A 23,600-nucleotide genomic window follows, 5' to 3' on the forward strand; every position below is an offset into this window, starting at 1 on the left:
GGGGGCAACTGGGCTCCTTGGGACTATGCAGCTTACCCACAGCTGCACAGGTGACAGGACACGTACCCCCGGAGCCACTTACTGTGGGGGTGATCTTTAGCTGGCCCTTTACTCCCAGGAGACATGAGCAGGGATTTGAACTCACAAACTCTGGACTCCCAGCCAGGCTCTCCTCCCCCTGTGTGGCTTAGACTCTATTTAAATGACCCAGCTATGTGGGTAGGACTACTTGCGTAGGTCCTTTCCATGGAATTGGCACCCTCCTCCCAACCAGCTGCCTTTTCTATGACTGGTACCAGTGTAGTTAGCCTCTACCTTCATGATTGGAGCGTTTAAGCATTACTCCAGATGTATGTGGAAAAATGAAAAAAGAAAAAAGAAAATGGTGGCATTTAAAGGGGTCTTCTAGATAGATCATCACATGTGAATGGCCTTACACTTATTACATGTACATGCAGTCTACATACACACCAGTTGGTCACGGCCACTTGCAGCTTCCCAGCATATGTGTACAAGCTGTAAAAACACCACGTAAGTAAAACCCTCAGATCTGACAATTGACCCTCCAATTTACACGGAGGCTTTATAATTCCTACGCAAAAGTGTCTTCCATGTAGGAATTCAGTAATGTAATGTAAGAAACAGCACATAGGTTTCAGCCTTAAGCACATTTACTCAGATGGCCAACTGAGATCAATGAGATTTACTTCCAAGTAACTGTGTTAAAGACTTGAATGTTCTTTCCAAGTAAAGGGGGAGGATAAGGATGCATGCTGAGGAATGGCCGGGAAGAGCTGCCCTGCTGTTTTATACCAAAGGTCCTTCTAATCTAGCCTTGTGTTTTCAACAGCAACCAAGCCAGGTGTTTCTGGGATGTTTGCAAGCAGGGTATGCACCATTTGGTGTTCCAGGATATACTCTATCTAAACATGCTGGTTCCTGACTGGTAAGTGTTGCTAGGCATATCTTCCTCCATAGCTAGTCCTTAAAAAACCCTCACTCTACACCCTCCAGGCCTTAAGAAGCAGGGCAGTCTTTTCAAGTGTGCCCCGGTCCTGCTTCGGAGGGAACGATAACAGCAAAAGGGGGTGTTGCCTTCATCATCTGACAGGCTCGACGAGTCTCCCGCTTTCTCCCTCCTGCCCGCAAATGAAAAAGCTTCGCGCACTCAGGCGCAGGGGCGAGATGCCCGCTAGAGCTGCCGGTCGCCTGCAGAGATGTTGCACTGGAATGAGGAAGTGGAGTGGCGAGGGGAGGGACTGAGAGCGGAGCTGCCTCCTGCCGCTCTGCTTGGGCGAGGAGCCGCGGCAGCAGCACATGCAGCTGGAGAGATCTGGGCGAGTTGTCTGCATCCAGCTCCGGCCAGAGCAGGTACCGTATTTTCGCGCTAGAGCGCGCACGTCCAATTTTTGTTCCATTTTATTTTGGCGCTTTGGAGCGGTGGCGGCGCCGGCCGCTTTCTTTCTTCCTGACACCTGTTTGAGCTTTTAGCTGTCTCCTGCAGCAAACTTTTTCTGCAAGGGAGACAAAAGTTGTGAAACAAGTGGTAGAGAGTTCCTCCTTCTGCCCAAAGTTCTCCGTTATATGAAAGATTCATGAATAAATATCATATTGAATTCGATGCAGCTGACAAACTGGAACTCTAGAATAGTTATAGAGGAAAAAAGAGAAACTAACTTTTAAAGAGACGAGCTGCCTCTAAACTTCCTGTTTAGTTGATTGCCAAGTTTGTTTTTCTGGTATAACGGGTGGCTGTATTCATCGCAGATTGCTCGATTGTGATCTGCCAAAAGGAGATAAGGTTTTGCTTCTCTTTCCCCAAAGTCTCAGTTTCTGGGAGAGATGGTTTAGGGGAAATGACGGATCCCTCAGTGTACAGTTTAAACTTGAAGGAAAAACGACAAGAAACTGTTTACCCAACTCAAAGCGCGGGTGTGGTGGCGGCGGAGGGGAGAACTGGGAGCGTACAGTATTAAATAAGAAATAAAAGTTGTGTTACAAGAATTTCGTTATTGGGAACCCGCCCCCAAAGTTAGCTTGCATACAGAAAAGAACCCAAGAGAAATTCTATGGGGTTTTAAAAAAAAATTAAAGGTGGGATTTTTGCAAGGGATGTGTGCTCACTAAACAATCCAAAGGGGCTAGGTGATGATTAAGAATAAGCTCAGTCCTACATTTCCAAAAGGTAGCCATGTTAGTCGCATGGAGCAAAGTGAACAAAGGCCAGTATCATCCTAAAGTCTACCAATTCACCATGGCATAGAGTCTACTTTATCAGATATAACTGATGTGAAAGTTTAGTCAACTAATAAAAAACTGTTTCCATCTGTAGCCCAGAATAACGTCCAGAGGGTGAAACTATGTTAACTGAAAAGTAAATGTATGCACTTTAAATGATTCTTTAAATGTATGCATTTAAATGTATGCAAAGAGATATAAAAGTAATCCAAGACTTAAAAAACACATCAGATAACAGGTCTGGTGGTTACCAGAAAATTAGGTAGGTTTCAGAAGCTTTTATTCCAGAGATAGCAGGTATATTCTTGCTATTAGTGACTTAAATACCTTAGAAAAAGTTTACACCTTAGTTCTTTTAGAAGGCATTTTAGGTTTTGTGTCTGGATTTTTAGGAATAAAATCATGTTTGCACGCTCCTGAATATATTTTATGAAAGGTAATTAGACTAATGTCACAAGAAAACTTTTTTGAGCTTTCAGAAAGTTTAAATCTTATTAGTAGTATATTATCCATTTATCAGTAACTTCTCATTACTTATAGATTCTGTGCTGTGTATAAAGTCAAATGTGGGCTATGAAGTTAACGTTCTTAAAACTGAATAAGCCACTGAACTGTACAAAAAAATGGTTCAAAAGTTTTTTTTAAAAAGTAGCAGTATTGTTCAAAAAAGTAGTAAATAAGTCCTATGCAATACAAGGCCAAAGATTTTTCTGATAAATTTAGAAAAAAAGAGGAAGAATGAAGAAGTTCATTGCATTTATCAACAAGATGGCTGGAAATATGTTATTAGCTGCATGGCATGTGTTTCTTCCATAAGCAAACAACTTTAGAAAAGCAACAGCAGCAAAAGATACTTAGACTTATAGACATACTTCCTATGGAGTAAGTGTAATTAAAACAATAGGACCTGCCAAGTAAATCAGTATAGGTTTGCACTTAGTCAACCAAAAATTAAGCACATGATGAAGCCCCACCAAGCATTTTTACTAGGCAAGATTTAAGCTGGATCATGTCGTAAATTTCTCTCATTGTCCCAATTTCTTTCTGTTTAAGAAGCTATGTATTTCTCTCAGTCCATGAACATTTGATGTGCACAATTTAATTCACCCATATATTTTGTGCTATATTTTTAAAAACTCCAAGCAAATGGAGGATACTATCCTATGCACACCTACTTTGGAGCATATTCTATTGAACTCAATAGGAGTTACCATCAAGAAAAAATGCATCAAATTGGGCTGAATAATTAAGGTCCTGAAAGCAGTTGTATCAATTTTAAATCTGCCCATTGTTGAGATTGATTAAGGTGCTTCCTAAACACTGGGTTGTCTGCTCTACTGGAACATTTTTTTAAAAAAAAAAATGTGAGCAATCCACCCAAAGTCAAGCACTTTTATTCCATTTGAGGAGAAAGAGTTAAACAGGTGCATGACTCCTTAAAATCTACTGGACATAAAGCTACAGTAATTGGATGTAAATGGGATTTATTTCTGACAAAGAAGTACTTCGGATCAGATTGTGAGTTGCCTTTAAAATACACCTTACAAAAAATGTTGAACAGAAGTTCTAGGAATACGTTTTTGTCCTATATTCAATTTTGGTATTTGAGCTACAGTATTAGAATATTAATAATATAATAATTTCTTATGCAAAGCACTGAACCCAGGTTGAAGCGACTGACTTAACTTGATTTTGTCAGTTCTTGCAAGGCAAGTAAATTTGTTCCATTTTATTCTTTACAATAATTTTAATAACAATTAAATAAAAGGGAAAAATGACTAACATCAATAGCAATTTTTAAAAGGTGTTTTAATTTCTGTTACTGGGCTCAGAAAAAAATTATTTCATATTGAGCAAAACTTACTAAGTAGCTTAGGCGATGTCTCATAAAAACTATGCAGCCCCTTCATACTTTTCAGATCAGGCATCTGTGTCAAAAAGAGAAAAGCATTTATTTCATATTGAAGTAGGCACAAATGAGCAAAGATAGGCAGTAAGTATACAAACAATTTTCAAGAACCAAGGACTGTTTTAAAATAGTATGCATGAATATTGTATGCTTGTGGGAAAATAGATCTCAGGAAACATACTTTTATTTATTTAACAGGCTACAATCCACAATAAGTGATCAAGGAAAGACTTGGGCATCCTAGCAGATATTTCTGCCTCCTTCGCAGGTAGTTAACTAATATCAATATCTATTTCTAGTTAAAAATAACTAGATAACTAAATAAAGTCAGCTCCAAATATTTTACATTGAATATGGGCTAGATAGTAACTTGCAGTGGTAATTGAAACACTGGTTATTCAAAATTTTAACACAAAGCTAAGTTCTACTCTAAATACTTCAAACTAAACTTTGAGATTTTAAGATGCAATTGATATTGTTAATTTAGTTGTAGACTCTCACAATTAGAAGGCAGCATCATGCTTACAATTGTTCTTGGGAATGTAGAATGCAAATGAATGGGACTGTAACTGTGTACAAGAATGGAGCAAATTTAGCCACCTAAATTTATGCCATACAGGGCCAAATATAGCTGCACGTGATGCATTGATAGTACTGCTATTGTAATCAATATAGCTGATCTTTCGCTGGCACAACTAAATATGTTTGGGCTGTCAGTTGATTAAATAATGGGTTAAACAAGTTACTTATTACCAAAATCTGAAAATAGTCTGAGAACTTAAACTTTAATAAAAGCTACTATTCATTTTCGGAAGAAGATATCTTTAATATTTAATTCCTTATTGCTGTAATATACAAGGAAAGCATGCCCTTAAATTTGGCCAATAAATCTACCAACTTAAAATGCATTAAAGCGTGCAGTTGTAAAGATTCAATAGAAGGGCAAATTCACATGAGGACGACCAGTTGAAACTTATCAGTTTTACCCTGAGAAGCGCAGGTATATTTGTTGAAGGATCTCACAAAAAGGTGGTCTGAGATTTACCTGGATATTTAACTGCTAAATAAAACTTACAAATAAAGTTTTGACGTCTAGTTAATTAACGAGAAGAGAGCAAAGCAAGAGCTGAAGCTCCCTAAGCGTGCTTGCTTAGAAGTTAGGCTTAAAAGAAATCAGAAGGCACTCCTTCCACCTCTGCCTCCCCCCTTGCAAAGAAATGTGTTTAGAACTGGGGAGCTGATTTCTTATTGTATGTACTGAAGGTGCAATGGGCTGAAGGAAATATTGAGCATCTGTCATCTATTATTGGACTAGCCTTGACTGTGGGATGCTGCAGAGTTTCAGCATGTGGTTGATGCACCATATGCGGTCATAATAAATTATAAAAGAGTATGAAACAACCCCTCTTCTTTTTATTAAAATTTGTTGTGGGGGGGGGTTGTTGATGGTGTGTGTGTTTTAAAAAAGCTTGAAATAGTTTTTAGTCCAGTAGAAACTGTTTTGAAATTTGTGGTGTTAGGAGAATCAGATTCATAGACATGTCTGAAAGTGGTTATTTCCAGGAAACAAAACAAAAGCCTCATACTTGGGTATATTTGTTGAAATATTTTGGTTGACATAAGATATTTACTTCAACCATGGTCTAAAGCAAGAATGGGCAACTTTAGTTGCAGTCCTATACACACTTATCTGGAAGTAAATCCCATTGAACTCAATGTGCTTTAGTTCTGAGTAGACATGTATAGGATTGCACCATTCATCAGCTGGGAGTGGACCTTTAGACTTCCTGTTACATTGCCAAGTGGAATAAAACTACTTACTTTTCCTTTGCTGACATGTAATTAATTAATGAAATTGGTATCCAGTCCTTAATTCAAGAAGTCACTTGTATGAACGTTTCTAATGGTGGCTTGGAATGCCTCTGAGAAGCAGCTCTCCCCTCCCTCTTGTATGTCTCAGGCATCTGGTATCCAGATATACTGCTTCTGAACTTGGAAGATCCTTTTAACTGTTCTATTTAATAGCCAACGAGCTTCATGGCTGAGTGGGGATTTGAATCTGGGTTTCCCACACCCAAATCCGCCACTCAAGTCACTATACAATGTGAAATTTTAAGCCTATATCCACAGGCTTGGAAATCCTTACATTTTGCAAAGCCAGTGCTTATAATTATAGGTTCAGTTTTGTAAAAAGATATTTTCATACCTTTGTCTATATTTAGAATAATTATATACTGATGAAGTGCATGGAAGGTAAACCAAAAATTAATTAATAAACCATACTGGGCAGTATAGCCAAGTTAGTACCTACAGTTTGCAACAACTTTTCAAATTCTTTGTAGGCTTACAGAGCAATCCTAGGGAGTCTGGGAAGAGTTAGGAGAATTAACACTTCCTAAGCACTTCCGGGCTTACTCCAGCTAGTAAGGGGGGGGGAGGAATGGGATTTTTTTCTATTTCTCCCCTTTTCCTCACTTCTTAAAAAAAAATTTTTTTTCTCTCCTACTAGTTCCAGTGGGAATGAAAATAAGTACGCCAGTTTCATAGTTTCCCCCCCTTGTTCTGTTTGTGTATCCAGGGGACTAGGAAAGGTTTACTGACCTGACTGTCCCATTTATGATGCTCCACAGATGGTAGACAACAAGGTAGTATTTGGGGGAATGGATCCAAAGCCATGCCCTTGATAGGTTCCCAGAATGCCCCCCTTTTACCTTTACTGTCTGCAGAATATCACCGCTAGGACAGCAATGCTCATCAAAGCAGGACTTCCTTAGCAGACCTCCCTCTCTGCCCACAGAAAGGAAGGTTCATAGCATTTCAAAGCCTCTGGAACACCCTCCCTGCCCCCCAAAATGAAATGACTTAGGTTTACGTGCATAGATGCCACTCCAGTATGCACACTACACACTAAAGTTCTAGACAGTGGCAATGCTTTGACATTGCTGCAGAGCACAATGCTCTGTGCTCTGCAGGAGTAAATAAAGGAGGAAGGGCAAGATATAACATTAATAATAACATAGTAAGTAAATAATGGTAAACAGAAATACACCTGGGCATAATCCCAGAATTTTGTGCAGCTCCCTCTGATTTCAGTGGGGTTTGTGCAGGAAAACCTACCAATGTTCCTATAGTGTGTGTTTTTTGCTGTTCACCAGCTGATAGAGACAAGAAACGAACCTCAGGGGCACAAGTTGCTTCATAAGAGCTTCCTGACTTGCCCACAACATTGTCCATTCTCCAAAGTTACAGTGCAGGATGTAACTACAGCATCTGCCTTGTGCCTCTCAGCTGCTTACTTTTGTGCACACCACCACAAACCAAGACACAGGGGAAATGGAGTGAGTTGCTGAGCTGCCCAAGGAAAGAGCTGTTTCAAGATTTGCTAAGCACAATGGGATTTTGCAGCCTGAGGCCAACACTTAAAAAACCCTGCTGCTTCATTGAGAAACCAGTTCTTGTCTCCTCCTCCCCATGCTGCTGAAGCTAGTTGCTTCATCCCGATGCAGAGCAGGGCCAGCCCTGTGTTAGAAGTGAAAGAGGTTAAAGAACACTTTTATGTGTGTCCTGGCTTCTGTGGGAGTGAATCAGTGTATGGAGCTAATCTACCTGGATTTCCAGGCCTTTTTAATGTGGCCCCTGTTAAAAAGTTATGATTTATCAGCAGTCTTTTATGTTCCACAGGACACGGATTCATTAAAAGAAGGGAAATCAGACAACCCTTTGTGCAACTTTCTGCACCCTCCCCAAAAGAGTAAAAATTAAATCATAATTGGACAAGTGTAGCACTCTAGTAGCTGGATTTAGTAACATTTTCTTAGAAATTCCCAGAAGAATAGGTGGAAATATTGATCTCTTGTTTAAAACATATTGCATGGGATTTTTATTTCTATTAATTTATGGGGTCAATTTAAATATGTAGCATAATAAGCACTTTTCAATAACTCTGTGCATGTTCTGCTTTGGAAGACATATTAAGAATGTTCATCGCCTGTTGCCATTTGTCCAAAGATGACAACAGTTGGAATATTATCTAGCTAAAAAAAAAATACTTTCACAAACTCCAGAACTGGTCTTCTCAAAAAATGATGATGTGGCGAAAAAAGAGCAAAAGTCTAATTAGAGACAGGCAGACCTCCCCAATTTCCCTTGCTTATTATGAGATCCTGTAAAACCTCTTTAACTGTATGTCAGCTTAATGACTAGGAGCAAAGCTGATTGCACAAAGCAAGTAGTCCTGTGGCTTACTTGACCCACCTGTTGAAGCCATGTGTGCATTATAGCATGTACGTTTATATGCACAAAGTTCTAAAAGGAAACTGATATTTCTATGACATTTTGAAACAGTGCAGATTGAAACCCAGATCCGTTTGGGGTGGGTGATGTTATATATTCAAATGATGAGTGTGAGGCGTCACCTAATTCATTTCAGTGAGTGCTGAACTGACACAGTAAGATTATTTGGGGCTCAGAGAGTTATGAGTAAATAGGGCTAAAACACAGAAGAGTGCCAAGAATCCTGTTTTGGGTTTTTTAAATTTCGTGCATACAAATGCCACGACAACCATTTTGTGTAATCTTGGTCAACTAGACCCAGGCTGCATTGCTTATTATGTAAAAGCGTTGATGCTTTCTTCTGAGGATGCTCTTCAAAAGAGCATAATGTATGTAGAGCAGCCTTGTCTACAAAAGTTTCTAACTTCTTACAATTATGCACTCTTTTCTTTGACTGGCTTAAAATTATAATTGCCTGGAGGAAAGTTGCACTCACCAAATGACCAGGTAAGTGGCTATGTACAAGTAGCTAAGAATATAAGAAAGCCCCTGCTTGATCAGGCCAGAGACTTACCTAGTCCAACATCCTTTTCCCCACAAAAGCCAACCAGCCAACCATAAACTAGCATATAGCAAATGGCAGGCAAATAAAAGTGTAGCTGTTAAGTGAATATATGGCACTGGTTCTCTAGCATTTTACTAAGACAACCTTAGGACTCAGGGCTATAGCTTGGATCTTTAAGCCACCTTGTCCTCTCTCTCTCTCTCTCTCTCTCTCTCTCTCTCTCTCACACACACACACACACACACTCACACACACACTCACTCACTCACTCACTCACTGCATTATCCTCAACACTGGGTATTTCAGTCCAGAAACATATGGTTCCAATAAGCAAATATCTTGGTCTTTCTTGACTAGGGAAGGATGAGAAATTCAATTCAGTTTGCATTACAAATTGAATCTATCACATTCACACTTTCCAAAACAGAGAACTGAAACACAGCCATCCTTTGAAGTTTGCAAAAAAATCACATATTCGATTTTGCAGAGCAGTTCACCAATCAAACAATGTTTACAAAAATGAATGTGTTAAGGGAAAATGAGTATAATGAGTATGCATAAAATGAGTATATGAGTGCAAATAATATACAAAAATACATTATATAACGAGAAATGGTTTGCAGAAATGTGTACGGTCAAATCTGCCTACAAAAATGTGTTTGTTAGGAGAAATTTGCACTAAAATGCTGAAGAATCTTCATGAGGATTTTTTTAAAAAAATCTCAAATTGCTACAGAAATGTAGAGAATTGAATTTAAGATTGGAAAAATGAGAAACTGAGAGAACCAAAATTGGCTTCTGTTTCCATCCCCTTGGTCTTAGCTCACTGGGAATCACTTCATATAACCAGATTAGCAAATGAGTTTATAAAAGTTAATCACCTACATAAGCTACCTATCTATAACTTGCTTATTTGTGTTTGTGGCAACAATGGCCTGGAAAGAAAGGAAATCAATTTTTAAAAGCTTCCTTTCCTGGTCACCTAGAGGAGATTCTTAATTGCCACAAGTGGCTAGGTAAGCTGCTTCTAACAACTGGTGTCAGTGCTCATCTTACTAAACTGTATCAGTAGTCTGATTCAGTTCAGCATTTCCATTGGGAAGTAAGGATATAAAATATGAGCCAACAGTACAATGTGACTGCAAAAAAGGCAAATGCTCTTTTAGGCTGCAATAACAGAAGTATTTTTCCAAATTGCATGAAGAGCTAATTCCCCTCTGTTTGGTACCGGTTCGGCCTCATCTTGAGTACTGCGACCAATACTGGACATTGCACGTTAAGAAGGATGCAGACAAACTGGAATAGGTTCAGAGGAGGGCAACAAGGATGAATGGGGAATTAGAAACAAAGCCCCGTGAGGAGAAATTGAAAGAACTGGACATGTTTAGCCTTGAGGAGAGAAGATATGACAGCATTCTTCACACACAGAGGAGGGCCAGGGTCTCTTCTTGATCATCCTGGAGTGCAGGGTATGGAATAATGGGCTCAATTTACAGGGAGCTAGATTTTGGCTGAATAGCAGGAAAAACGTCCTGTTAGAACAGTACGACAATGGAACCAATGACCTAGGGAGATGGTGGGCTCTCCAACACTGGAGGCATTCAGGAGGCAGTTGGACAGCATCTGTCAGATATGCTTTAAGTTGGATTCCTGCATTGAGCAGGGGTTGGACTCGAGGGCCTTCCAAATCTATTATTCTGTGATTCTATCTTTGTAGGATCAGCTGTCGGACTCAAGTTGGTGTTTAATCTAAAAACAAATGGTTCTTTCAAACATTGCTGCTTGTATTCTACACAGAAGCACAGGACATTTGTAGAAATGTGGGAGTTAGTTGCAACATGAACAGCAAGCAAAAGTTTAAGCAGCTTAATTTAAGGGGGAGGGAATAAGAATGAATATGTTTTCCTCCCTTATCGGTAGTGAACCCCTTCTCCAGGGAGAAGGAAACAAAGTGGCTAATTGAAACAGTGAAAAGAACTGTCTGTGTAACACCAGGTCAGAGGCAACTGCGTTAATCATTTTAATCTGCCACATTTAAATTAATGGGATGCCACTCATTTAAAACGAGTTAGCAGGCACAGAACTGCTGTCAGATATTCAAGTAAGCAAACTGAAAAAAGCTGAACAGGTGAATAATACGTTGATTGCGGGCATTTTAGGAATCCTTTGACCTATGTATGATCCTCCGTGGCGCAGAGTGGTAAGCGGCGGTAACGCAGCCGAAGCTCTGCTCACGGCCGGAGTTCAATTCCAACGGAAGGAGGAAGTCAAATCTCCTGTAAAAGGGGTCGAGGTCCACTCAGCCTTCCATCCATCCGTGGTTGGTAAAATGAGTACCCAGCATATGCTGGGGGGTAAAGAAAGGCCGGGGAAGGAACTGGCAATCCCACCCCATATATACAGTCTGCCTTGTAAACGTTGTAAGACGTCACCCTAAGAGTTGGAAACGACTCACACTATAAGTGCGGGGACACCTTTACCTTTTTACCTTTTGTGAGGTGCAAAAATGTGTTCAGCTTTCAAGTTGATGGTTTCCTTTTTCAGAAAAATCAGGAAGCAATGCCAGAATGACTAGCTATAGCTCCTAAAATGTATTGGAACTGAATAAATCAAATGGACAAGATATTGTTCAATATTTTACTCAGTATTTTGTTTTTTTAAGCCTTGAGTTATTATGTAAATTCCATAAAATATTGAGAGTAATCTCCCCACCCCACATCATGTTGTCCACTTGTGAACCAAATCTGACGATTTTTATTTTGAACTACAGCAAAGCATAAACACCGTTTATTTTATATTAGAACATTCAATCAATAGCGGTGGTAGCCACTGTCAGTCATACTTGGAGTAGACCCATTGAAATCAATCTTCATCTGAGCATGTCTTTGTTGGGATATCATCCAGGGTATTCAATATCACTTAGTATTTTGCTCTTCTTGATCATGGTATGTGCAGGTTTTGTACAAGGTGACCAGATAGAAAGCAGGATGGGTCCCGTGTACCAATTCATTGTACTGAAGAGATAATTTTAGTCGATACATCTTGTCACGTAGGGGTGAGAAAAGCTGCATCTGCTGAAATCCCATCTTCTATTCAGCTATTCAAGATACCAAGAACCCTGGCCTGTCCTCTCTTGCATTTGGTCACAGTGTTTTGTATGATGTTCATTTTATTACTTAGGTTAAAATAAACCATAAAAGGGGTACCCTATGTCCTTAATAATTGACATTGCTGAGCTCTGTGTGAAGATTCTCAGGGCTGCAATCCCATGCAGAGTAGGCCCATTCATTTCATTTGGCTTCGGTATGCCTGACTCTCCATAGAGTTGGGTCTGTACATCTGGCTTTTAAGTATTTGTGCATATTTGCAAAAAAAAAATTTGAAGGTTCCTTTTTGTTTCTTACACTAGTTTGAATACAGAAACGAGAAAGCAAGGGAGGAGAGGTTTAAAATGATTACAAAGAGAATAGGTGGCTTCTGTTATCACACATATTGGAATAAATTGGTCTGACAAGAAGGAACTGTTATTAATAAATAATCTAGTAGTTATTATTGCTAGAATCAGTGCAGTGACAACAGATTACTACAAAATATGATATTGTATTTTCTGTAAATGGTTTTTGTTTTGATGTGTTCACAATTTGTCTCTAAAATTTTGAGTAATTTTACTAAGCATAGAAATGCCTAAAGTTCTGTATGATTTGCTTAGAAATAAGTCCCAGTGAACTCAGTGGGGCTGAAGTCTAAGGTGATGTGCACAGGATTTTAGTTGCATGTCAATTTGCAGGGCTAAGTGTATAAAAGGAAATGGGCTACCCTCACCAAGAATGCAGGTGCCTTATGATGAATGTTGGCTATATGCATATAACTGTAACTCTCAATTCCTAACTAGGATAGAGACAATGACTAAACATCTCCCTTTTTCTGTAGAATGTTCCATACAGATGTGCTAACAGAGAAAAGAAGGAAATGAATTGATCTTAATTATAAACTTTGTTTCTTACACATCTTGACAGTCCCAGGGGAAAAACCTGCTTAATGGAAACGAGGCAGAGCTTGGTATGTTTTTCAGGTTTTGTTTCTAGAAATGGACCTTTTTGTTAGTTATTATTTGTGGTCTGCTGGAGAGGAAATTAAAAATAGAATTAAAATGGTTCTAAAGTAGAATCTTTTATAGAGATTGAGAGGTCTACTTTATTAAATTCCAGTAATATAGTTAATTATCAGCTACTGGTGGAGATATTGAATACTTTTAATTAAAACCTGATTGCAGTTTTGGACAAAGATTTCCATCACATTCATCCAGAAGAAACTACATTTTCAGTTTTGGGAAAACTGTATTATTTAAAAAGTAGGATTTTTTTTTTAAAAAACCTGTTGAATCAGGCTAAGGGTGCATCTAGTCGAGCCTTTCCCAACTAGTGGGCCACCAGGTGTTGTTGGACCACAATTCTCATCTTTCCTGACTATTGGCAATGCTGGCTGAGGCTGATGGGAGTTGTGGTCCAACAACATCTGGTGGCCCACTAGTTGGGAAAGGCTGATGTAGTCCATTATCTTGCTTCTAACAGCAGCCAGAGAGATATTTTCAGGAAGTCTACAACAGGGAATGGAGACAATAGCAGAGGTGTGTTGTTTGGGTCTAGAATCTGATAACCAAGGGTACACTGCCTCTGAACATGGAGGTTCCATTTAGCACATATTGCTAATAGCTGTTGATCAACCTAGTCCCCAATAATTTGTGTCTAAATTTCCTTTAAAGTGTTTAAGCTACTGGCCATCACTACATCTCCTGGCATTGAATTCCGTATGCTTATTATGTGATGTGCGAAATAGATTTTCTTTGTATTTATCTTGAATCCTCTGTTGTTCAATGTTTTTGACTGAGTTCAGTTTTAATATTGATTATTGATCATTTTGGTTGCCCTTTTCTCATTCTGTGATATCCTTTTTCAGATGGGACAAACAGATGAGAGGGCACACATCTTTGTTAGCTTTGAAACTCACAACAATCTGATAAAAGGAAATTAAAGGTCACTCATAAATAAATTAAGGGTCACCCATAAATGAAAAGCAGGAAATATTTATTTATTTAATTTATTTATTAGGTTTATATCCTGCCCTTCCTCTCAGTAGGAGCCCAGGGCGGCAAACGAAAGCACTAAAAATAGTCTTAATACATCATAAAAACAGACTTTAAAATATATTAAAACAAAACATCTTTAAAAGATTTTTTAAAAAGCTTTAAAAACATCTTTTTAAAAAGTTTTAAAACATTAAAAAGTAATTCCAACACTGACACAGACTGGGATAAGGTCTTAACTTAAAAGGCAATAGGGTAAATTTGCAATTTAGGGCAGGAGGGAGAAGCATCCATCAGTAGCTCTTAGGAGCAAAGTTTGATTACTTTTTATGTTATTGAAGATAAAGCTGCAGGTCTCCAGATAGACAGACAGATAGATATTAACTTCAGACCTTTTCTTCCTGAAAATTTATTAGACTAGCTTTTTTCTGAGACATGAAATTAACATGATCTGGTGGGTCACCCTACATGGATAACTGGCTGTGTTCAGCTTGGTAGGTGACAAGTTATACAGGCATGGCTTAATGGATATAGTTACAAGAGGCCAGGACATCCATGTGCACTCTGGGCTATGCATCTTAGATGCCTGCCCATTTTTCTTGAAGGCAAAACTATCAATTAATATAAAAGGCAGAAAAATATTATCAGGTATTTAAGGTAAATACTATATATTTTTTCTCATTTGGATTTGTTAAGGAACTTCTGAATAAAAGTGTTGCCCTATTAATACAATACAGCGACTAGTATGTAGGGACAAAGAGAACTATTACAATAGTTATTGTATAGAAATAGAAGAGGACAACAAAAAGGGAAGAACAAGAGCCCTATTCCAAAAGATTAGAGAAATGAAAGGGAAATTTAAACCAAGAGTAGGGATGTTGAATAATCAACAGGGGAACACACTGATTGAGATGACATAAAAGGAAGATGGAAGCAATACACTGAACAACTCTATAAAAGAGATGCCAGGATGACAGATTCATTCACAGAGGAACTGTATGATGAAGAACCAGAAATTTTAGAATGTGAGTTCAAAGTTGCTCTTTAAACACTTGGAATAAACAAATCACCAGGAACAGATGGCATACCAGTAGAGTTGGTACAAGCTACTGAGACCGAATCTGTCCAAAGTTTGACAAAAATCTGTCAAGAAATATGGAAAATTAAACAATGGCCCACAGACTGGAATCGTTCAATATACATCCCAATTCCAAAGAAAGGGGATCCCAGGGAATGCAGTAATTATCAAACTATTGCCTTAATATCCCATGCAAGTAAAGTAATGCTCAAGATTCTACAACAAAGGCTCTTACCATATATGGAACGAGAAATGCCAGACGTCCAAGCTGGATTTAGAAAGGGAAGAGGCACCAGAGATCATATTGCAAACATACGTTGGATAATGGAATGGAGCAAGGAATTTCAGAAGAAAATCACCCTGTGCTTTATAGACTACAGCAAAGCCTTTGACTATGTAGATCATGAAAAACTATGGAATGCTTTAAAAGAAATGGGGGTGGCACAGCATCTGATTGTCCTGACATGCAACCTATACTCTGGACAAGAGGCTACTGTAAGGACAGAATATGGAGAAACTGGTTCCCCATCGGAAAGGGTGTGAGACAGGGGTGTATTTTATCACCCTATTTATTTAATCTATATGCAGAACATATTATACAGGAAGTGGGATTGAACCAAGATGAAGGAGATGTGAAAACTGGAGGGATATATATAGATATGCAGACGATACCATACTACTAGCAGAAACCAGTAATGATTTAAAACGTATGCTGATGAAAGTTAAAGAGGAAAGCACAAAAGCAGGACTACAGCTGAACGTCAAAAAGACTAAAGTAATGTCAAAAGAAGATTTATGTAACTTTCAAGTTGACAATGAGGACATTGAACTTGTCAAAGATTATCAATACCTTGGCATAGTCATTAACCAAAATGGGGACAATAGTCAAGAAATCAGAAGAAGGCTAGGACTGAAGAGGGCAGCTGTGAGAGAACTAGAAAAAAGATGTATCACTGAACACTAAAGTCAGGATCATTCAGACCATGGTATTCCCGATCTCTATGTATGGATGTGAAAGTTGGACAGTGAAAAAAGGGGGTAAGAGAAAAATAAACTCATTTGAAATGTGGTGTTGGAGGAGAACTTTGCACATACCATGGTCTGCAAAAAAGACAAATAATTGGGTGTTAGAATAAATTAAACCAGAACTACCATGATGATGACGATGATGATGATGATGATGATGGTGATGATGATTTGTATACCACCCCATAGCCGGAGCTCTCTGGTTTACAACAGAAGCTAAAATGATGAAACTGAGGTTATCATACTTTGGACACATAATGAGAAGACATGATTCAATAGAAAAGACAATAATACTGGGAAAAACTGAAGGGAGTAGAAAAAGAGGAAGGCCAAACAAGAGATGAATTGATTGCATGAAGGAAGCCACAGACCTGAACTTACAAGATCTGAACAGGGTGGTTCACAACAGATGCTGTTGGAGATCGCTGATTCATAGGGTCACCATAAGTCGTAGTCAACTTGAAGGCACATAACAACAAAATTAAATAGAAAATATTTTGCTAGTGTTGTGGCATAGGCAGGTTTGTCAAGCAAGGGTCATGCAGGGTCTTTGCATGTTTGCTTGGAAGTACCTCTCATTGTCCTCAATAGGGATTACTCCCAAGAAAGTATGTATAGGGTTGCAGCCTAATACTGCACTTCTGAGCATAATCTTAATCCCACTGAATAAAATGAGGCAATCAGAGGAAACATAACATGCACAACCTTTAACAGTACGACTGTTGTTTAAATTCAAACACTAGGTTGCAAATTTCCTAATAGCTCAGGCATAAAGTGCTTAAATCTCTCCCACTGAAATCAGTGGGGCTCAGACTAGTTAACTTTGTCAATCTGAATAATTCCCACCTTCACACCAGTCTTAAATATGCTCAGGAGATCAAGGAAAGCTTTATTTATGCATTATTCAGGTTAATTTGTTTTGAATTGAAATTGTTCACCCTGATTTTTGCTGTAGATGTTCCATAGATTTTTTTCCCAATCTCCCAACAAACTTGGTTCCAAATCCATCCTCCTAATTGCTTCCAACAAATACGGACTCCCCACACAATTAAATATGTAGCACAAAGGCTGCAAGGGGGTGACCAACGACTTTACATATGTTTATTATATTTAGTAATTTCCTGATCAGGTTGGCTATTTGGTAGCATAAAATGAAGCCAGTTTCATCTGGATTTATTTATTTTATTACCTTTAGGATGAGCATACTTGCCAATTATGCATTTCAGTCTGTTAGTAAGAGCCACCATAAATAGCTTATAGCCTTCATTAATGAGATAGGGCAATATGACTCCAAGGATCTTTAAAGGGCTTAAGTATAACCACTATTCTGGAGGTCATCCATGTTTTGGGCAGGGGAGCTTCATTTATGATATAATTAAAAAGATGAACTAAATGTGGAACTAAAGTACCTTTGCATTCTTTAAAGGTGAAACAATTTGGGCCTGAGGATTTATTCAGTTTAATTTTTTTGATGACCACAAAAATTTCTTCTGCTGTTACTCTATTACTCAGGTCAGACACATTGTCTCCTTCTAGCATCTCCTTCTAGCACAAAGATGTGAACTGACTTCAGATAATCCAAGATGTGTGATGTTACTGGCTTGAATGTATGATATAGAGGCTTATAATTATACAGCCATGAGAGTGGCTGTATACTATAGTCAGCATGGATTTTTCGTGTTCCACAATGTTAAATTGAAAATACCCCATGCCATTTTGATGCTTCCCATAAGCTCATTTCAAAACAATACCTTACAAAACTTATAGTCCTGAACTCAGAAATGCTTGCTTAACAACCCTCTAAATTTTCATGGTGATACACAAAACAGTCAGAGAGAATCAAGAGTTTAAAGTGTAAAAAGAGAGAGAGAGAAACTAGACCCCTTTTGAACTTTTTTCTGTCAGTTTGTTGAAATTAATTAAAAATGTGTTGAAATGTGTTGAAATTAATTTGTTGAAATTAATTAAAATCAGCCATGTTCAGTACTTGTGATCCTATTACTGCCCTTGCCCCATACTCTGACCTTCATCTTCTGCAGTTTAAAATTTAAAAATTGCCTGGCTGATTTTTCATTAATTTAAGAAATTTAGTATTGAACTCAATAATAAGGCCGAGCATGCTCAGTAAGAACCAACTGTCAGTGTTCTAAAAGCCAGACTCACATGTGCTGGGCTTGCCTAATCAGGGGGCCACACCCACACCAGACCTTTATTTCACTTTAGACAGTCATGGCTTCCCCCAAAGAATCCTGGGAAGCTTAGTTTGTGAAGGGTGCTGAGATGAATAATAATAATAATAATAATAATAATAATAATAATAATAATAATAATTTTAATTTATAAGTCGCCTATCTGGCCGATGGCCACTCTAGGCGACGTACACTTCAGTTAAAAATATATCATAATAAATACAGTACAACAATAAAACAGTAAAACAGTGGCAGTTCAGAGTAGCAGGCAATTAGTCAAAAAGATTAACCCTCCCCGGAAGTCCCGAAGGCCTGTCTGAAAGGCCAGGTCTTCAAGGCCTGGCGGAATACATTCAGGGAAGGGGCATGCCGAAGATCATATGAGACGCCTATTCCCCTGAACTACACTTCTCAGGATTCTTTGGGAGAAACCATGACTGTGTAAAGTAAAATAAAGGTCTGGTGTGGATGTGGCCAGGGACAGCTTTGTTTTAAATTTGGGTGGGAGGTTACATGTGTCTACTGTAGAAGAAAAAGGTGGGGGAAACCCTGAAAAACAATGATACTGTTCATAATGTTTTCCTTTTGGAAAGGAAAGGGGCTTCCCCTCTGCCCAGTGCCCACCCATCCAATCCCCTGCCCCTTCCTCCCTCCCCTCCCCTTCCTGCCCTCTGCCTCCCCTCCCTGCCCCTCCCCCAGGTCAGGTTCACCTATCCTAAGCATGATTGCAGGGGAGTAAATCCCACTCAACTCAATAAGCATGAAAATGATCAATCCATTCTCAACAAACTTGCACAGGATCCCATTTCTTACCTCCCAGATTAAAAAGCAGAAAAATTCACTAATAGGCAAAAAAAACCCTGCGGTTTAAGAGTGTACCTATAGCCAACACATATTTTCATCAAACTTTAAAAAGCAGGGAAATTAGACATATAGTGAATGCACCAGGGGAGCAGGCGGCCAAACCTTCTCTCTGAGATACTGTGGAATGGAAATGGACTGCCTTCAGGTCGATCCTGACTTATGGCTACCCTATGAATAGGGTTTTCACGGTAAGCGGTATTCAGAGGGGGTTTACCATTTCCTCTCTCTGAGGCTAGTCCTTCCCAGCTGGCTAGAGCCTGCTCAGCTTGCCACAGCTGCACAAGCCAGCCCCTTCTTTGTCCCCAACTGCCAGCTGGGGGGCAACTAGGCTCCTTGGGACTATGTAGCTTGCCCACGGCTGCATAGGTGGCAGGGCACATAACCCCTGAGCCACTGACTGTGGGGGTGATCTTTAGCTGGCCCTTTACACCCAGGAGACACGAGCGGGGATTTGAACTCACAGACTGGACTCCCAGCCAGGCACTCCTCCCCACTGTGCCATACCAGCTGTTCTGAGATATTGTACTGCCCTACAACTGTGTCAAAATGCAAACACAATTTGGGTTGGTCTTTCACAGTCCAATCTACTTCCTGTGTAGCTTTGAAGAATTTGGTAACATGTGGCTCTGAGCGGAGGTCAGGTCTCCTGCTCCCCTGATGCATTCACTATAGCCGGCCAATTTCCCTGCTTTTTAAAGTTTGATAGAAATAACTGTTGGCTATAGATACGTTCTTAAACCGCAAGGTTTTTTGCCTATTAGTGAATATTTACTGCATTCATCACCTGTCGGAGTAGTAGAATACATTTAGCTCCTATTTGAGCATTGAGCACAATGAATTTTAGACCTTTTTTATATCCCATGATTTCAAAGAGAAAGGATGTGCTTACATATGCCCTGTGGAAATCAACTTTAAAATTTAAAAATACAACTTTCATATTTGGTTGGATCATGTCCATAATGTGTGACTTGGCTCTGAGCACAATGTACTTACTTGAACATGTCAGATTTTCCTTTCTATCAAATTAGAGCAGTTTAATTTGGTCCATGAGGCCATTTTCCCCAAACCACAGCCACCCACCCATCAGCTGATGTCACTAGTGGTGTCAGCTGGTGGGCAGAAGGACAGAGTTTAATCCTGCACTGGCCACACAATTCTGTTCCTAGACCTGCCCACTTGTTGAATTTGGCCCATCAAGTCAAAAAGGTTCCCCATCCCTGAAATACAGTATATTTCCCAATGATTGTTTGCCTGGAATAACTTGGGGGTTGGGGATGTTGATGCAAATTTTGGAGCACAACTCAAGAATTAAAACTGAGACAGGTCACTGTATGCAGAGAAGCTGCTTGTGAAGGAGTGTAGTGTTGAATCCTCCAGCTTACCAGCTTATGCAGTCTAGGAATGTGAGAATTTCATTTCAGTTAGCATTTCAAGCAGAATTTATCAAATTCACACTTTCCAAAACAATATAAGAACTGAAACACAGCCATCCTTCAAAATTCACATTTATTAGAATTTTGGGATGCAGTTCTCCAACTAAACAATATTTTAAAAATGCACATATTAGGGGAAAGTGTGCATAAAAACGAATATATGAGTGAAAATAACATGCAAAAAGTCACTCACGAATAAACAGCACCCTGTAGGATGGAATCCTTTGGCTTACCAACTGCTGAGATGGAGGATTCCATCCTGTGCGGTCCCGGTTGCATCTGCCTACTCACGGTCAGGAAGGGGGAGGTGGTGCAGCATCTCCTCCTTCCCCTGCTCCTGACTATATACTTAAAATAGGGTTTAAAAACCCTTAGCACTGCCCCCAAATTGCTTCAGGGACAGATCCGGGTGGGACGGGTGGTCCCTGGGTCAAGACAGGGTGGACAGACCTAGTCAGAAGCTGACAGATTGGGCTCACGTGATGGATCAAGAGGACTGTGCACATCCCTGGTGACAGCACCTATGCTCTGGAACTCCCTGCCTATTAAAAGTAGACAGTCGCCTTCATTGTACTGTTTTTGACACCTGCTAAAAGCTTTTTTTGATTAGGCAAGGCTACCCATTAATGTAGAAGAAACTCTGTTGATTTTATCTATATTTTGATAATGCCTTATTTCTCTTTGTTTTCAAACTCTGTTGATTTGTTTATTTTATCAGTATTTTCATGAATATTTTATACTGTATTTATATTTCTATGAGAGGCAGTGTGGTGTAGTGGTTAAGGTGTTGGACTACGATCTGAGAGACAAGGGTTCGAATCCCCACACAGCTATGAAGCTCACTGGGTGACCTTGGGCCAGTCACTGCCTCTCAGCCTCAGAGGAAGGCAGTGGTAAACCCCTCTGAATACCACTTACCTTGAAAACCCTATTCATAGGTCACCATAAGTTGGGCTTATTGAAGGCAATCCATTTTTAAAATATTTATATATATTTATATTATATATTGTTATACTATTTCATTGTTTGTGTGTGTGTGTTAAGCAGTCTATAAAGGATGTTGGGTCGCCTGAGGCTCAGACCTTAATCTGCAGAAACAGTGCCTGAGAACTAAGGGATGACATCTGGCTGGCAGATCTGGGAGGTAGAGCCTGCTAGGCTAGTAGTGGAGCTTGATGGATGGAGTCTTATGGGACAGAGAATGGCACCTGTGGAAGAGTGTGGGTATGTGATAGAGCCTGGTGGGTGGAGGTGTGGTTGGGTATAGAGATAGGAAAATTTCTTAAATCAGTCAGAAAATAACCTGCCTATGATTCCAGTCTCTTAGTGTGAGGTGTAACACCTTTAATTGGACCCACCAAGAAGAAGGCTATGACTCTGAGGGTACATACCCTTTTTTGTAAAGAGAGGGCTCAGTGTACATTCTCAAGCCCTACTCAGGGATTCAACTCAGTGTGTGGGGCATAAACTGTGTAGGGCACATGCACTGCCTCTGCCCCAAACATTCCTGCATATGCCTGTTCTCTCCAGTCCTGACCTTTGTGCATTCACTGCAAGGGTCTGAAGGATGAGTCTATGTGCATTCAGCTGAAAAGGCTGAGTAGCCTCCCTCCAATCAGTAACCATGACAACGCAGCTTCCCAGTTACAGGGAGACTTCTAAAAGTGTTCAGCTGGACATTCTTAGAATCTTGCTTCAGATCTTCACACTAAATACACAAAAGTCAGGAGTGGAGGGGGCCACACCCATAACGTAGTTTGTACCCTCATGTGTTTGGCTGAATGCCTATATAGGGCCACGGTGAAGTGACACTCCTTTTATATTATGTGTTTGTACCATGCAAGCCTGGTCAGCCACACTGGCTGGCTGGTCTGGTCGCTGTTATCTTCTCCTCCTGGGAGGGTATGAAGCACCATTTCTGTCTTCGACATATGGCTGCTGGGCATTTTATTGCCTTGTTTTCTTACCAGCTTCCTCACTACTGCTACCATTGCCTTCTCTTCCTGGACTTCTTTTAGAAGAAAGGGCCGGATATAAATTCAATAAATAATAACAGCAACAACAAAGCACATCATGATCCTGTGTCTGAGATGGAAATAGCACAAGACCCTCCCGCCAGCTTGTGGAACACTTCATTCCCCAATGGAACCTGGGTTAGCCAGCCAACATGCAGGAGTATCTTTTATATTACGTTTGTGTCTGCACCCTGAAACTTCATGCTGAAAGTTTTGATCTGGCAATCCTAGTATGAAACAATATAGCTGCTGATACATTAAATAAGACAGAGAGACACTCTGAGGAGTGATCCTGATGTGGATTTATATAAAACATTTATATACCACTTAATCATTTGCATTTCTAAGTGGTGTACATAAAAACAAGCCATAAACAATAGAACAATAAAAACATAAAACCAAACATAAACTTACAATGCCTGGTGGCATTTTTTGTCATACGTCTGAAATTCAACAAGGAGGGTGCTTGTCTAATCTCAGCTGGGAGGAAGGATGGGTGAGAAATTTGATTCACTTCACATTCAAGTCAAATTTGCATTTTCCAAAACAATATGAGCAGGGCTGGTGCCAAAGGGTGTCCAGGTAGCGCCCTGGCTAAGGGCCCCTGTGGCCCAGAGGAGCCCCTGAAGGGCCCTTCCTTAGGGTGGGAGGGGAGTGCTCCCGTTCCATGATCCATGGCAGCGTGAGCTCCCAACTCTGCCACGGATCGTGGAAAGGGAGCTCACAGGCACACCCCCCACACACAGTCAGCATGGGATTCAGGAAATCCACTGATGCATCCCATCTACCTCTCCCATCCCTGTGAATGACGTGTGTGCTATGCGTGCATGCGTACCATCAACCAAAATGTCAGTGGAGGCTTCCCTAAGGGGCTGACGCCCCCGCCACCATCTTGGTTGATGGCAGGCATGTGTGTACAGTATGCACA

The 23,600-nt window shown here is 39.9% G+C and overlaps 1 protein-coding gene across 14 annotated transcripts in view; it reads left to right on the forward strand.

The window, feature by feature from the left end:
• Positions 1-506: 506 nt before the first annotated feature.
• IKZF1 (IKAROS family zinc finger 1) overlaps positions 507-23,600 on the forward strand; it is a 142,084-nt gene continuing 118,990 nt past the window's right edge. For 9 of the 14 annotated variants that reach the window (XR_009758372.1, XM_061589161.1, XM_061589154.1 and 6 more), the window contains exon 1: positions 995-1,371. Coding sequence is in view for 10 of the 14 variants with exons in the window: in XM_061589161.1 (XP_061445145.1) it covers positions 1,218-1,371 (154 nt within the window). In the remaining 4 variants the exon portion in view is untranslated. Of the gene's footprint in view, positions 532-850; positions 947-994; positions 1,372-4,369; positions 4,416-13,021; positions 13,044-23,600 lie in introns of those variants that run through there. The other 5 variants (XM_061589164.1, XM_061589163.1, XM_061589158.1 and 2 more) reach the window with 4 other exon arrangements.

The sequence above is a fragment of the Rhineura floridana genome, chromosome 11 (assembly GCF_030035675.1).
Source record: "Rhineura floridana isolate rRhiFlo1 chromosome 11, rRhiFlo1.hap2, whole genome shotgun sequence".
Taxonomy (NCBI): Eukaryota; Metazoa; Chordata; class Lepidosauria; order Squamata; family Rhineuridae; genus Rhineura; species Rhineura floridana.